General features: G+C 32.1%; 2 protein-coding genes across 2 annotated transcripts; both read left to right on the top strand.

Annotated features, from left to right (window-relative positions):
- The first annotated feature begins 249 nt into the window (after positions 1-249).
- LOC100169293 (staphylococcal nuclease domain-containing protein 1) lies at positions 250-8,103 on the top strand. Its single transcript, XM_001943322.4, has 15 exons — positions 250-868; positions 2,287-2,396; positions 3,079-3,254; positions 3,354-3,505; positions 4,225-4,392; positions 4,499-4,642; positions 4,727-4,891; positions 4,963-5,108; positions 5,187-5,396; positions 5,519-5,705; positions 5,765-5,906; positions 6,049-6,350; positions 6,432-6,678; positions 6,757-7,175; positions 7,250-8,103. The coding sequence occupies exons 1-15, from the start codon at positions 794-796 to the stop codon at positions 7,358-7,360; spliced, it is 2,754 nt and encodes a 917-aa protein (XP_001943357.1). The 5' UTR covers positions 250-793; the 3' UTR covers positions 7,361-8,103.
- A 2,066-nt stretch (positions 8,104-10,169) lies between these two features.
- On the top strand, positions 10,170-15,677 carry LOC100159411 (ADP/ATP translocase 3-like). The gene is made up of 3 exons (NM_001171961.2): positions 10,170-10,464; positions 14,514-14,775; positions 14,837-15,677. Exons 1-3 carry the CDS (start codon positions 10,293-10,295, stop codon positions 15,312-15,314), a joined length of 912 nt encoding a protein of 303 aa, NP_001165432.1. The 5' UTR covers positions 10,170-10,292; the 3' UTR covers positions 15,315-15,677.
- The last annotated feature ends 2,100 nt before the right edge of the window (positions 15,678-17,777 follow it).

Genomic DNA, 17,777 nt, shown 5'->3' with positions numbered 1-17,777 from the left:
ACGCGAGACGACGTTAGGACGTATGCGGTAAAGACGGTTACCGCGGTCAAATACAAGCTTACGGTCATCGCGGTGCCGCGCGCCAAAGTTTACGGGGAAAATATATAAAATATCGTGGGCCGCGGCCCCCTTGGCCCCGTCATCACTAATAGCGCCGCGCGCCGACCGCGGTTGCGTGCGCGAGCGAGTGTGAGCCGGCCTGCCTGCCGTAGTACCGTCGCCCGCCCGCCCGCTCCCGCCTTCAATGGATAAACGTGTGCGCCGCTGCTGATCTGGCCCGTTTCGCGTGTTTTCTTTTCTTTTTACCGTTTTCGTTCTTTTACTCTCACCCCGCCAGCACGTCCGGACGCATTGTTTTCCGCACACGTCGAACACCGCGGTATCGTATTATCGCTACTGATCGCCGTGCACGGTCTATTAATATCGCCCGTTTAATATAAATCGATTATCGTGTTCATTCGCCGCTGTTGTCGATCGTACGACAACGCCGACAACTCTCCTGCTGCTGTCAGACCGTCATATTATTATATATTATTATAATCTCCTAGTCGCCATGTCCACCGCCGTCGTCAACAACGTGCTCGCGAGCTGTCGGCGCTGCTAAAACCCGCTCACACTACATCCGATCGCTCGCTCTACGGTAACACCGTATCGCCGCCGCCGCCGTCGTTGTCGAATCACGTGACAGCGCACACAGCCGTGACGCACCGCAATCCTGGCCGCTGCCGTTTTGCGAACCATCTTCATTTAACAAAATTGTCGTACGAGTTTCGCAGCCATCAGCCCAGCCACGATGACGAACCAGCCACCCGGTGCCGTGTCCCCCGCAAAGGAGCCCGTTAGGGTCTTCGAGGGAGTCGTCAAACAGGTACGTCGTCCCGAGATCTATACTCGGGCCACGCGCGCCACGTTTTCCTCTCCTATCACTGGCCACCGTGGCCACTGCAATATTTGTGACTTATACTTAGCCTGGCCAAGGCAGTATTTCGTGTGTGTAGCCGCGACCTTTCAATGATGAAAACTTGACCAGACGTCATGGTGTCATACTTACTCGTGTCGCCGATTGTTCTCCATTATCGAACATTCAACCAATTCGTCTGCGACTTTCGTTCTGAAATCTAGGTTAGGTAGCCGATATTTGAGGTTTACCTAATTGGGTTCTCTGTTTTATTTAACATACCTAAATAATTCCCAATTATTGGAGGTTTCCTCTACGGGTTGTTTTATTACAGTAAGGTACTGAGTATGCAAAGGGTACTTACTACAAACATTATTAAGTTTTATTTCAATGGGTGATAGGTAGATAGTTAAGTAGAATTGGTGGATAGCTAGATAGCTAGATTATATTGATAACATTAAATAATAATAAATGCAATACATATTACCTATACCTATTAATATTAATTGCATTATTCTGTTAAATTTATATGAGGTACACAATTATACATAGGATGTTTGTTTCCTTGGGGTTTTAATTATTTCATTAAATATGTGTGTAACAGGTATGGTATAAAATACACTATATACCTACCAACAATTGTTATAATCCAATAGGTATAAATGTAAATTGTATTTTACCTATTGGTAGGTGGGAAATATGTACATTTATTTTCATTTTTGTGAAAGGCCCAACCAATATGTTGATTAACATTGCCCTACTTTCTCAAGTATAATTTTGTTTCAAAGATAAAGTAATTTAGTATTAAAAAAAAATATTGTAGTTCACATGGTTATTAAATGTATCAACTGATATTTTTAATTATTATTTATTTTAATTTAACAAAATTGGCTAGGTGTGTGTTTTCCTCTAACTTAATATTAATTGAAGTGTTTTGAAATAATTTCTCATAATTTCAATGTTTTTGTGAGTACTTACCTATCTTTGTTCTATATGTAGGTATTTTTATAAAGCTTGTTTACCAACCAAAGTATTTAACAACACTTTAATATATGAATAAGTATGTGTTCAAACTTTTACCTTGTTCTAACTCTTTTCGAATGCCACATAGGTTGAAAAATTAATATTATATCTACCTATTTACTCTTTAAATAGTCTTTATCCAGTGATATAACACACTGAAACCCCAAAAAAATATTGGCATGTTCTCTTGTTGGCCTGGGTCTAGGTAGTATGCTAATTTAATGACATAGATAAATACTATAAATCAGAGTAGGTATATAGGAATATTTCAAAAGTATTTTAAATTTTTACTAGGTACTTATTATTTTCATTAAATCTGCTATATAATTTTATCCATTTATATTTTATTATTTAAATCTATACAGGTGAATTCTGGTGATTCTATCACTATCCGCGAGGAAGTGTATAATGGTTATCCAAAAGAAAAACAAATTACACTGAACAACATCATTGCTCCCAAATTGGGCCGTCGTGCGTGAGTATTTGATTATAGTTATATTTTATATTTAATCAAACATTTAATTTATTTGTTTTATATTTCCATTTGGCCAAATTCGTTTAGTTTTTTTATGTAATACTTAACTAAAATTTGTATTTTGCGTGTTTTTCTACAAGCTGAATTATTTTGTATATTTGAATTTATATTTAAAAATTTTCCCAAAACAATATTATGCATTTTTATAACCAACCAAATGTACGGATATTTTTTTGACGCTTAATGGTTTTTGTAAATCAATTATAAAGGTGTTATAAATATCTCATGAATGGACTTATTTTTATGATCATCTCTAATTTTAATTTATATAATATTTTTTTCTGTAATCAATCATTTAACTATTTTTATAGGAACATTATAAAACATCCTGATATTATTGTTGATGAACTCTTAAAAAACCTAAAAATAACCTATTCAATATTCATTTTTGTATATTATTTTTTGTCAATATACATTGTTCCGTATAACTTTAGGTTTAAAACTGATATGATAATGGTAAAAAAAAAATGTAGTGATAAAATTATTAGATTTTTAAAAATGTGTGATTAGGTACTCTGTGTGTTATTATTAATTTTAAAGTGTTTTCAATACATAAATATTGTGTCAATAAACAAAGGTTTAAACTTGAGATAAATATTAATTTTTATTTAATTATTTTTAGAGCAAATAATGATCCAACTTCCAAAGGTACTGATGATGAGCCCTTTTCGTGGGAAGCTCGCGAATTCCTTCGTAAAAAGCTTGTTGGAAAGAAGGTATTTTTCAAAACTGCTGGTCAAGTATCTGGTGGTGGAAAGACAACTCGATACTATGGTGACATCTTTTACCCAACATTGGGTGAGAACATTTACTTTTCAATGTTGAATTATATTAATATACATATATATATATATGTACCTATATTTAATAATTAAACAAAATATTTTATGCTTTTAGACAACAATATTGTTAACGAGCTTGTTGAAAATGGTCTAGTAACTGTTAAAACTGTGAAGTCAAATAACCCAACTCCTGATGTTCAAGCCCTAGTTGATCTTCAGAACAAAGCTAAAGCTGCGAAGGTTGGAAAATGGGATCCTAATGCAAAGGTATTATTATGTCAATTTATATTTTTATGTTGGTGTACAAGTAAATCAAATAATGTATTTATTAATTTTCTTGTAGAAGCAGACATTTGCCAATTAAATTGACTATTTTATACTTATAGATCTTCATAAATGCACTCTCTAAATATGACTAACATTTTTATTTTTGTCCCACCTGCCCTGCAAAACATTTTTAATTTTTGAATATGGCCCTAAATGGTTTCTGACAACTGATATATGTTAAGTCGAAGTAAACTGGAAGCTTTTTTACTTGTGGCAATAGAATAAATTATTCTATTAGCAATAGATAATGATGAAAATAATAAGTAATTAAAATTACTCAAGTCTTATTGGACATATTACTGGATAAGCTTTCTTATTAAATTCTAAAATTGTAACTAATTTAAATTAGTCATTTTTCCTGTGTTATATAGGTACTTAGGACAAATTTATAAAATAATACTTGTAAATGTATAAACATGAATTGTTCAAATAGTGCATATCTTCCCAAATAACAATAATATAATATGTTGGCTACAATTAAATATTTGGTGAATTATGTGTGCCGGTGCTTTTGTATTTTCCCAGGCCGAAATCTCCACCCTACCTGCCCCTGTTCCATTGTATTATAATTTTCCACATATGTGTAATAAAATATATTATAGTACTAATTACATAAGACATGTGCTTTCATATTATTAAAATATTTTTCTCTGATCTAGAACACCGCAAAGAAAAATAATTCGATTGATGATGTTGAAGCATTTTTGAAGAAAAATTCTAAAAAACGTATAAAGGCTGTTGTTGAATCTGTTATTGACGGGTCCACCATCAAGCTGTTGTTGCTGCCTGAAGGAAACATGATCACTCTTTACCTTTCGGGAATCAAGGTAAGGTATTATTTTTTTTTTTTCAAAACACTATTATAGTGTTGTGTGTATATATAATAATTTCTTTAGATTGGTAATATACTTATATCTAATAAACCGTGTATAGTGTCCGCCAGAAAGTGTAGAATTTGGAGATGAAGCAAAATTCTTTGTTGAAGTTCGCTTACTGCAAAAGGACGTCGAGGTTACTTTGGAAGGAGTGCTTTCTAATAATAAAACTCCATCTTTCTTTGGAACTATCCATCATCCGGTACATTTTAAATTAATTTTTGTTTTCTTATATGTAATAAAGTTTATATTTTATAAAATCATGCCTTTTTTTCATTTTTTAAAGGCTGGTGAAATTGCTGTTGAATTGGTTAAACAAGGTTTCGCTACTTGCCAAAATCGTAGTATGAAATACTTAGAAGGAAGTGCTGATAAACTAAGGGCAGCTGAAAGACAAGCCAAGGAAAAGAAATTGAGAAAATGGCAATCGTACACACACACAGGGCCAGAGGTATTGATAATTAGCTAAAGAGTTGGTGTTTATGAATTATTGTTAAGTTTAGAATGTTTCTGTTGACTTAGATTGCAGAAAAAGAAATAGTTGGAACTGTTATTGAAATTGTAAGAGAAGAAGCTTTGTTACTTAAGACTTCCCACAACGAAAAACCAAAAAAAATATTCTTATCTAACATCAAACCAGCCAGGCTAGGAGTTGAAGTACCAAGAGGGTATTTATTATTTCCACATTTTATAATTCTCTACATATATACCACAAATTTAAACAATTTTTAATTTGTTGTCTTCAGTGAACCATTTGGTGACGATCAACCACCTGCTCCACGAGCCCCGAGGACATTGGCTAAACATTTTTACGAGATCCCTTGGGCCTATGAAGCACGTGAATTCTTAAGAACGCGTTGCATTGGAAAGAAAGTAACTGCTTCTGTAGATTACATACAACCCAAATCAGATAAATTTGAAGAGAAAATCTGCGCCACAGTTACAATTAATGGAATGTAAGGTTTTGTTTATTTTGTTTTCTATAGTTCAAATATTTTGGTTAAGAAATAATACTTAATGGATAATTTTAATTTATAGCATGTTTATTATTTAATATGTTTTTTTTTGTATTGCTCAGAAACCTTGCTGAAGAATTAGTAAAAGAAGGTTTGGCAACTGTTATGAACAATCCACGAGATGATCAAATGTCCCAGTGCTTTGATGACTTGAAGAAGGCAGAAGAAATTGCCAAACAATCTCACAAAGGACTTTACTCAAAATCAGCTCCCCCTAAACAACGTATCACCGATTGTTCTAGTGCTGCGGTAAATAAAATTAATATTGTTTGAGGAGAAATAAATGTATTGATTATTTATATATTTAGGAGTCAGCTCGTGCCAAGGCTCTTTTGCCTAGTCTCCAGCGTTTTCCAAGGTTTGAAGCTTTGGTCGAGTACGTTGCCAGTGGTTCTAGAATGCGCCTTTACGTTCGAAGAGAGTATTCACTTATTACCTTCCTTTTGGCTGGTTAGTAAATAGTTAACATTTTATTTAAATTTGATTGAATCAATATTGTCTAGAATGCATGTTGATTTGTTCCACATATTTATTTTAATTAACGATAATATCAAGTTCTATTTACGTTATTTAATTAAAACTTAAATTTTAGGTATTACATGCCCGAGTGGTGAACGACCAAACCAAGGTGAAGCACCCTCAGCAGCTGAAGCATATCATCAAGAAGCATTAGCGTTTACGAAGGAAAAGATAATGCACCGTGAAGTAGAAATTACTGTAGAATCCTGTAATAAGGGTGGAAGCATGATTGGTTGGCTGTTCGTGGGAAATCTTAATCTTTCTTTGGCGCTTGTAAAAGAAGGACTGGCCAAAGTACACAGGTCAGCTGAACGTTCAGAATACTTCAAGCAATTGCAACAAGCTGAAAAAGAAGCAAAAGACAAAAAAATTAACGTAAACATAAAGATACTTAAAGAGTAAAATATTGCATTCTTTAACACTAATTAATCTTGTTCTTTATGGTTTTGTATTTAGCTATGGAAGAATTATGTTGAAGAACCTGAAGAGGCCAACAATAACACCAGCAAACCTGTTCATGAAGATGTGGTAAAGGAAAGAAAAACCAACTATGTTGAAGTGCTTGTATCTGAGGTCAGTCCTGAGTTGCATGTCTATGTACAACCTGTATCTGAAGGACCTAAATTAGAAAGTCTGACTGACAACTTGAGGAAACACTTTGATTCTAATCCTCCTATTGCTGGTTCTTACAGTCCAAAACGAGGTGAGTTGTTATAAATACATATTTGTAATTTTTATATGATGGTTAAATAACATTCATGTTTATTTAATAACATTTTAGGAGAAACGTGTGCAGCTAAGTTTAAGGAAGATCAACAGTGGTACCGCGCCAAAGTAGAAAAGGTTGCTGGCCCGAGCATACATGTTCTGTATATTGATTATGGTAACAGGGACATTGTCACTGCTGATGAGTGTGCCAATTTGCCACCAACTTTTAAAAATGACCGACCGTATGCCAAAGAATATGGATTTGCACTTGTGAAGCTACCTAAGTTGCCTGAATATCAAGAAGATTCCATTGCTGTTGTACGTGATGAGTTCATTAACAAGACAATCAACATCAATGAAGAGTACACTTACGACAATCTTACTCACATTACCGTGAAAGATGCCGACAAAAAAGAGGATCTCGTCAAGAAATTGGTCGAAGAAGGATTCTTGTTGGTTGAAAGACGTCGTGAAAGATATTTGCAAAAATTGGTAATAGAAATAATATTTGTTGATCAATTTTATCTTTGTATTAAATCATTTTATGTTTTTTTTTTTTTATCTAGTTGACAGAGTACATCGAGGCTCAAGAAAAGGCTAAGAAGGATCGATTACATATGTGGGAATATGGTGACATCACAGAAGATGACGCTAAAGAATTTGGTTATGCTAAATAAAATGGTCTTTCTTTATCTCCAGAAGACTCAATATCCACTGGTCAGGCCTTTTACAACTGTACAAAAAGGTGTTTTACAAATTTATTAGTCAGCCATATTAATATCTAATTTTACATTCATTAATCTAAACGTTTGATAGATAATAATTATTTATAAATTGATTATATTTTATTATGAATAATATTTTATTTTATTCATCTCGTTTTTTTGGTTGTTAACAAATTAAAGATTTTAAAATTTACGTACCATTTATTACTTGTAAAATTGTACTGAGACAATTGTTTCTATCTATATAAAAAAAAAATATGTATCAATTTATTGTAATAGTTCAAATATTTTCAGTTTCACAAATTGTAACCATTTTTATGTCACAATTTCGGTTTTAATGATACATAATAAGTGTATAATTTGAAATAAAAAATTGTATCAGACATGTGGGATAAGAATTAAAAAAAAAACTTAAGTATAGTTTTGTTTGTGACTAAACTGATTTGTTTAATTATAGGATTTTGGGAATTACTAAAATACATTGTACATATAAAATTTAAATTGGCGTGATTATATGGACGTTATGAACTCTTTGAAGAGTTAACTTGTATTTTAAAAATAATGTAAAAATGTTTTATTATTACTTAAAGCTTTGCTGATACTTAATTTAAACCTTAAATATTTTGTAAAACACTATTATGTCTGATGTGTAGTGTAAAGACTGTTCAGATGGATTATATTATCGATTTACATTATTTTTGCGTTTTCATTCATCACCATTCCGTGTGTGTATGTCACGGTATCGTTTTCCTTTAAAATAAAATGTATCGATCGTATTATGTGATGTACTCGCGGTACAGATACGTCTGATATGACTCGTATTTAATTATTGAATATTCAATAATCATCTGCTAAATAGTTGCTTTTGGTGGACGACCTTATTGCGTGCTATAAAATTAACTGACCTATTTGTATGACCTGTCTACTTCTATTTTTTACGAGTACGTCGTACATCAATGAAAATTGTCTTATCTAATCGTCGGCTGTAATTTCGTAATTTTAGGCGTCTATTTTACAATGATCGATTTAATTGTGTGCACAGCAACTGATTACATTGGCCCGTTTAACTGCAGGTTTTTAAATGGCCGTGAATAACAATTACAACGCCCCGACGTGTGTTATCGTAAAGTTTTTACGATAAATGATAAATATTTCTGAACTCTGAAGGCTGTCAAGGCTGATATACCTGAGTACCTGAATATAATATTTTTAACTTTTAAAATGAAAATGTTTATACGATGAAGTACATTGTACAATAGACTGGGAATGTGAAGACAAATTACGTGATTATAATATGCGACCGCGCATCATTCTGATTTTTTAATGTCTCAAGAGTAATCCCAATTTTTTAATATTATGTAAGGCATTAAAACCTTCAGCAAACAATGATAATTTTCAACATGTTTAACTACCTAGTACGATATAACTCGTTTCACGTTTGGTACAAATTTCGATGAGTATAGTAATAAGGAATTGAGTAGTTTTCTTTTTAAGATTTGGACGTTGGAACACAACACTTATGGGCTTCAAAAAAAACCCAAAAATATTGATAACCTGAACCCACATCAAATGATTCGACTTTCAGAAAATCAATAAACCAAAATCTAATTTTCAAATAGACGTTGGTTTTTTTTTATATACCGTTAAAAATCATATTTAATAGTAGGTATTATTTCTTTAAATTACAACATACTGTTACGCGAAGACCGAGTTTGTTGCGATTTAATCGAAGTACACGTTTTATTTAATTTGTCAACAATATATAACCTAACCGAAATTTGATAACTTTTAATAAACTAAAACCATTATTCTAATGGTTTTCCATAGAATTTTTTTCCAGATGTAATCGGGTAGTGGAAAGTGGAAAACACCGAGAACCGAACCCCTATTGTATTACTTAGTTGTTACCCAAATAATGCTCACGAACAGTAGTTTATTACTGTATTGTATAAGATCGTCCTGTTTCTTATCACTTTATTTTATAACCCTAACTGTAAAATACAGGTGAATGAATAATACGCATTAGATCAGAACGAAATCCATACTGCGTGGGTAATAAAACGGGGAATAATGGTAGGGAAATTGTTTTTATTTATCAAATTATTTACGATATATACCAAAAGGGAGACGGAAGTTATTTGACGTAAACGGGGAAACATATAGATAGAAAGCTATAGAACTTGCAACGTGTATTGGACGGTTTGGGGAAATCCTAGTGACGTGAAAATGGGGGAAAACAAATATAGTGATATGGCTTTCAATGTCTAATCCAAGGAGTAAGGACTAAGGAGCCTGTATTGATCGATCGTTAAAAGAAGATCAAGTCTGACGGCGACGTGCACGAACAACGAACGTGGCACGTGATTTTCAATGGGCATCGCTGCATCGGCCAATGGCCATCTCGTTTATAGTTCCCGCGACGTTGCGATTTATTTATTCGAATACGCCCGGCAAAACAACGTGGTCCGTCCCGACGATATAACCTCAAAACGTAGGGATGAACTCGCCTCGACGTTAAGGAAATCGGAAAAAATTCTTCCGAGCTGTTTCCGTCGGTGAAAACGCTTGTAGGGCTACAGGGAAAATAGCAAACTATGATATTATTATAATAATTAAATTAAATTTTTACGGTGGAAAATGTCATTAGGTCGGCAGCGAAAACAGCTGTTCGCTGGCCGTGACGTTATGACGTTCGATTATCGCTGTGCGGAGCGCCGCCCGACACGGCGGCGGCCGACTCGAACTGGCGATTGACGTCTTTCTTTCGCATCGCACCTTTCGACACGCGCAGACCTGTTCCGCTCTGTTCAGCCAGCACACGCTAGCTGTCCTTTTCCCGTTTATTTTTCACAAATACTTTTACGACCTTTTCCACCAACTCACAATGGCTGAAACCAAAGCGCCAAAGGACCCGTACGGTTTCTTAAAGGATTTCATGGCCGGTGGTATCTCCGCTGCCGTGTCGAAGACCGCAGTCGCCCCGATCGAGCGCGTCAAGCTCATCCTGCAAGTGCAGGCAGCTTCCACGCAGATCGCAGCCGACAAACAGTACAAAGGTAAGACGGAATGACAATATTGTACGAATTTTTTCGAAACGATAACGTGTTCTGTTTGCAAACGATTCACGTCTCATCGTCTTCGGTTTTTTTTCACGTCCGATTATCGGCCCGGGGACGCGGCGGCGGCGCAATCGATTCCGTAGAATTAGGTTAGCGCGCGGCGGGCGGGGCTTCCGTCGTCGTCATCATCGTTTTTCTTGCCGTCGGTTTAGATTTTCGTATTAAAACCGATCGTGTATCGATCTCGCAAGATTTGTCAATTAAGTACATTATCACTCGTGGTCAGTGGCGTACATTTTTATTTTTTGGCCGTGGCTTAGTTCAGGTCGAACAACGCCATTTTGCCCGGTCCGTTTCTGTTTTGTTATTATTATTATTATTATTACTTCGTATAATATATTATGCGTTTTGGCTCTCCATATTATATAATTCTCGTTTTCGTTTTGGTACATTTTTTTGGGTATTGTTTTTAAGGTTAGGTTTATTTCGATTTCGTTTTTCCGTCTGTGCCTATTTATGTGGTTCGCATATTTCGGGTCATCGAACGGTGAAATCATAGTTTTTTTTCCGCATTGAAAGAGTTGTTGCGGTGGGGACGATTCTAACATTTACAATCCGCTTGAAATTTTTGCAGTCCTCTTGTCGACAATGCTATCAGGCGCGCCCACAGTTCGTTGTTGCGCATATTTCCATTAGTTCGATCGATATTTATCTATGCCGTTTGCCCGGAATTTGTTCTTTAAAACATATTAATATGAGCCAATTACAATAATTAAGTATAATACGTTCTGATTGAGTATGGCTACACTCGTACATAGTATAATATATTGTATAATACTACAACGCACCATTGACGTGCACTATTTGAGAATTGTCTATGTTATTATTAAAATATTTAACGATTTTAATCAATTATTACCGTCCACATTTCAGAGCCATAGGAATTGATATAGAATTTGATAGATAAGAGTGTTAAATACCTATAATATATAGATAAATATTTTTTTATACTTTTTTTGTTATGAATTGGCAATATTCACGCCAGATTTTAACAATATAGGTAATAGTAGAATATTAATAATAAATGAATTTATGATTGATTACAATTTAGAATTTGTATAGGAAATACTTAACTAAACTACCTAAGGCATTTAATTAACTGAGAAGAAGAACTTTGACTCCAATTATCGGGTTGATATTAATTCTCTTATAAGTACCTAGTAATAATTTGTAAGCAGAAAACTGCTTTTTTTATGATTACCACAAAACTTGCTCTCTTGTCTCATAAAATTCCTAGCTATTAATAATAATTTATTTTACTAACATTTATGTCAGTACTGGTAATTAACCTCTTATTATGTTAACATTATGTATTATTATTATTGTATATTTTAACTTTTAAATTTGAGCATCTACCTAAACCAAAACGATTTTAATGATTTATCCTATCTCAAGAAATCTACTTTAATTGGAAAAATGTCCATTTGACCTAAATAATTATTAATAAGTAATAACAAATAAATAAGTATATTGAGTTAAACATAAAATGTAGTAGTTCACTGCTACTAGGTATTAATTTAAATAACTTAAAGATTTTATAATAATTATAGGTACTACAACTACGTAGTAACATTCAAAGTTAATAGGTAGATACAATTGTGTTTCATAGATTAATTTTAGTTAATAACTTCCTCAGAAAGTACCTAGATTGTTATTATTTGTATTATTTAAAGTTGTCTTGTACAATTATTAAAACTGAAATAATTTTTATATGTGTCTCTATTAATATCAAAACATGGCACAACAGTTAACATCATAAAAATGGTTTTACATTTTACAGTTTATAAAAATGGTTAAATAATGAAGCCTGGTGATTAAATAAAAAAAAATACATATATATTGCAGGGCTGTCACTTTTTTTTGGTTTGGTTACTTTTTGTCACTAAATTTCAAAAACTGTCACTTTTCTCACTTATAGCCATTTATTATAATGTTTCACGAAAGAAACTAAAAATAATTTTAATCATGTAATTTTTAAAATTCTGTTAATTTAATTTTACCCTTACAATATTTTTATATAATATATTAATATATTGTATTGTACCATTATAGTGGTGATATATCCGTGATTAAAATCTTTGATAATGATTCGGCGTAATGGTCTCTCATATTTTAAATAATCATTAGGAAGTAATTAAACTGATTAGATATATATATTATCTATGATTAAAACACGATACCCACGGGCCATGGACGTGACCATACCCAATGAAAATCTGATAAAATTATGTCCTATGCGCAATTAAAGATAGTATCTATCATAGATTGTTATTATCTATGGTATCTATAGCAGGCTGTGGTCCTATGTAATCTCATGATCCTTAATGATCTTTTAACTTTTGTTAGTTTATTAAAATTGTTTTTTATTAAGAAAAATAGTCACTTTTTATCACTTAAAAATAAATATAGTCACTTTTAGTCACCTAAAAAAAAAATCGATCACTTTTCTCACTTTTTTATTTCATTATTTGAGTTGCAACCCTGTATTATTGGCAATAATGGGAAATGAATAGTGATGGAAATTTTGATAAAAGTTAAATATTAGTTAAAGGATAGCCTTTAAAAGATGAACATGAGAAGAGTTATTGTAAAATAAATATCACATCATCATGAAAATAATATTTTTCAAGGCTGGGCAAGTTAATGATTTTTTTTTTACTCAGTTAAGTTAAGTTCTAATGCACCAATAACAAAAGGTTTAACTATAGATTAACTCGGTTAAGTTAAAAGTTAATACATACTTTTTGTTAACTTTTTATTAAGTTAAAAAAAAAAAGTTAATTTGTTTATACAACTAGCGTACTTAATTTTTTTCCAACCCAAAACTAAATTATAGACCTATAGTGTTTATACTTTATACAGTATTTCCATATAAGTTAGATTTTAATTTAAACAATTTATGATACATATTTTTTGACATGAAAAAGAAATAAGCTGAAATAGTGAAATATAATAAAATTAAAAAATAAAATAAATTAACTTCTCTTTACTTCTTAAAATGAAAGATTAAGGGCCAGTTGTACCATCTCTGATTAAAGTTAACCGAAGTTTAATCGGCCAAATTTGCCCGGTTAAATATCTGTTATCAGGTGATTAAGTTCAATCGAAGTTCAACCATAGATGGTACAACTGGCCCTAACTCATTAATTTCACGTTAATTAAAAAAAAAGTTAAGTTAGTGAAAAGCCAAAAGTAACTAGTTAAGTTAAAAAGTTAAAATTAAATATACTTTTCAACTTGTTAATGCCCAGCCTTGATATTTTTAATTTATTTTTATAAATAGGTAGTAGGTACTTAATGAAAATATAAAATTCCATATTCAGGTTATTATTATTAAATCCACAAATATCTATGGTTATTGGCTTATTATTCAAGTTAGTTATTAGGTACTCTAAATTTAAATTAATGTTTTTTTTTTTTTTTCATTAATTAACCTGTGACAACTTGTCGATTGTGTGATTTTTAACTGTGGGAAGGGTACTGTAGGTTTTAGTTTGGCAGAATTTTCAATTAGGCACCTGTAGGTATTTATTATGCCTGAGTGGGGGATATCAGCCTCTTTCCAGAAACTGTGATAGCCTAAATAGCAGTGCCGTCCGTGGCTTAAACCAACAACAATGCACGTCTCAACGACACCTCAGTCTGCTCAGCCACTCCGTCACCCTTGAAACCTCAAAGATGTTGGGAGAAAAAAATGTTTTTAAAATATTAACTTTTTCCCATCTTAAAAAAAATGAAAAAAAAATACAATTTTAATAATGACAAATGTAAATAGTTTTTAAGTATTAAGTACAGTCGAATTCATTTAATTGGGACGTAACCTACAGTCTCTAATTAATGTGTTGCATGTAAAATTCTTAGGTTAATCTGGATGGTTGAATAATAGGAACAAATAGATCGCAGCCTGATGTATCCCATCGGCTATATTTAAAAAACTTTTTTTCCTTTTTGGTCCTCCTAGTATTAATATTGTGTCTATTATTTAGGAATTATGGACTGTTTGGTGAGGATTCCAAAAGAACAAGGTTTTGCCAGTTTCTGGAGGGGTAATTTTGCCAATGTCATCAGATACTTCCCAACACAAGCATTAAACTTTGCTTTCAAGGATGTCTACAAACAGGTGTTTATGGATGGTGTGGATAAAAAGACCCAATTCTGGAGGTATTTTGCTGGTAACTTGGCATCTGGTGGAGCTGCTGGAGCAACATCTTTGTGCTTTGTATACCCACTTGATTATGCTCGTACAAGGTTAGTAAAGATTTTAGCTACTTTTGCTATGGAATATTAACTAATTTTTTGAATGTTATAGATTAGGAGCTGATGTTGGTAAAGGACCAGCTGAAAGGCAGTTCAAAGGTCTTGGTGATTGCTTAGCCAAGACTGTCAAGTCTGATGGACCCATCGGTTTGTACCGTGGTTTCATTGTGTCCGTCCAGGGTATCATTATCTACCGTGCTGCATACTTTGGATTCTTCGACACAGCTAAGGGAATGTTGCCAGATCCCAAGAATACTCCATTCTTAGTTTCATGGGGTATCGCCCAATTTGTAACAACATTCGCTGGTATTATGTCCTATCCATTTGACACAGTCAGACGTCGTATGATGATGCAGTCTGGCCGTGCTGCTGACCAACGCATGTATAAGAGCACATTGGACTGCTGGAGTAAACTTTACAAGAACGAAGGTACATCTGCCTTCTTCAAGGGTGCATTCTCCAACGTACTTAGAGGTACTGGTGGTGCCTTGGTGTTGGTCTTCTACGACGAACTCAAAAACCTCATGTAAATTTCATTTTTTAATGAAATTGAACAATATTGTGCAGTTTAAATGTAATTCAATGGACACTGTTGTAGCATAAACATTCCTAACAAGTGCAACATTTATTATTCATAACTGAGCTTCTCATTCCAATTTTTCATGTATTATTCTGTATCGTATTTGTTTTAATTTCATCGGTTATGATCCAAATTTTTTAGAAAACCTACTTATGTAAACAAACTATTTAGGTCTGTGTAATGGTTTATTTTTAATATTGTATTAATTTCATAATTAATAATAAACCATAGTTTAAAAAGAAAAATGATGTGTTTTATTTGTATTTGTATAATCGTCTGTAGAGTATTAAAATAAAATACTTATAAACATGGATTTTTTTGAATGCTTTTATCACAGTTAATTATGTTAATGTTTATAATTTGTTTGGTAGTTAAATTAAACATCGTTGTACTATGTAAAATTGACATAATATATTGTTATATTTTATAATATTATAATATAGTACATGTTGAAGACTTTGAACGATCAAACCCAATTGATAAGCAATAGTACATAATTTGTCTGTGCCTGTATACTAGTGTTACTTTGATGTCTGTTTGTGGAAATTTTAGGACAAAATAAAGGTAAAATAAATTATTAATAGTTTTATTCTAATCCACACAAAATGGGTACTACTACAGTTAGATTTTAATTTTTATATTTCATAGTTTGTTAACACTGCTGCAAATCAAAGAAATTATTTCACAGTTTTAGATTCTGGATGGAATGATGAATCTATTAGTTTTAGAATGAATCATTGCAAATTATGTTTTTATTTAGGAGTGAAAACAGAAAAAATGCTTCAATATTGAAGGTGATCTTTTTTTCCAATTAGATCTAGTTTCTGCTTAGCGGGTTAAAAAGCATAAGTCTGTTGTGTTGTGTGTCTTGTCATTGTATAGATTTTTGAATAATTTAAAAACAAATTTCATGATTGGGGTAACTTTGAACCACTTAAAGGGGTAAAATTGCTCCAGTATTTTACCATACTATTTTGGCGCAAAGTTTCCTCATCAATCATTATTTCCATCATATAATTAAGTCTTGGAAACTCTGAAGAATCGAACCATCCAATAACGATTTTTGTTAAAATTTTTTACATATTAAGACAAAGGAAAAAAAAAATCGGAGTAAAGTAACCCCAAACGACGACGGTACCCATATTAAGTAAAAATATTAATAATTGCTTTAGTTTCAATGCCAATATCATTTTCACATGATACTTATATCTTCCTATATATATTATAATAGTATAATATGGGTAAATATAGCAGCTATCTAGATGATATTATATAGTTATATTTAAGTAATTTATTTTGCTAGTAATAAAACAATGTGTTGAATTAAATGTTGCTTAAAACATTGCATTATAAAACTTCATTGTATGTATAAAATATAATAATGTTTTTGAATTATAACGAAATAATGAATATTGTTAATCTTCGTTTAAACATCTAATTTCGTCCAAGTTTCAACTTAATATTACTATAAAAAAAACTGTGATCATATACTTAATAGATTTTTCGGTAACAGTATTGTTGTCCCACTTATGAGAAATCTCGTTTTAAATTTCCAATCTTTAGCTATAAAAATTGAACATTTTATAAAGTTAAATATGATCACATATTTTCAAACACGATAAAAATCAAATATTTCCAATTTAAACTAATCAAATAGAATAATATGTTTTAATATTTTTCGTAGTGTCATGTACATTTCTTTGAATTGTTTTTAAACCCTACGTCCCGCCAGTCACAACACCCACGACATATATATAACGTACCTGCATATTGAGCACACAAACTGTCTGTATAATAGATTATAGAATTGACATCGGCCACTGCTGCAGTGGGATGTCAACCTACAACCACCAACAACCTAAAACCGATTTAAACCATCTTACAAATTACAACAAATACATTTAATCACGATTTAAACTAGATGATTTTTTTCAAATAATTTAAAAATGTGTTCATTACTATTGTCAATTTTAAATTTAGATTTAATTTGAGAAAACATCAATTAATCTCAAATTATTATACTATTATACATTTTACTACATTTGTTATTTATAACCAGGGCTGTGAATTTAATGCATTTGCATGTTTTTTTGCTACACTGTATAATAAAATGGCTTCAGCCAAAATTTGTTTTGACTTATTTATAGTTCAAATACCAAATCTTATTTTGCATATTTTTGCATATTTCATGGGTTAGGGCATATAAATGCATGTTTTAATGATTTTTATGTATAAATGCTTTTTTTCGTAATATTTACATTTTTTCGGTCAATCTGTTCTAAATTGACATTAAAATATTAAACATATTTGTATAAACTATGACTTGTATAGTTTCATGGAAACTATTCTATTTTTACTCAGGTACCTATTTAACGTGTATTATTGACTTTTATACTATTGAAGTCGAGATTAA

This window comes from Acyrthosiphon pisum, chromosome A1, assembly GCF_005508785.2.
Source record: "Acyrthosiphon pisum isolate AL4f chromosome A1, pea_aphid_22Mar2018_4r6ur, whole genome shotgun sequence".
NCBI classification, from domain to species: Eukaryota; Metazoa; Arthropoda; class Insecta; order Hemiptera; family Aphididae; genus Acyrthosiphon; species Acyrthosiphon pisum.
The sequence above is the reverse complement of the archived record's forward strand: the minus strand, read 5'-3'. Positions and strand labels throughout refer to the sequence as shown.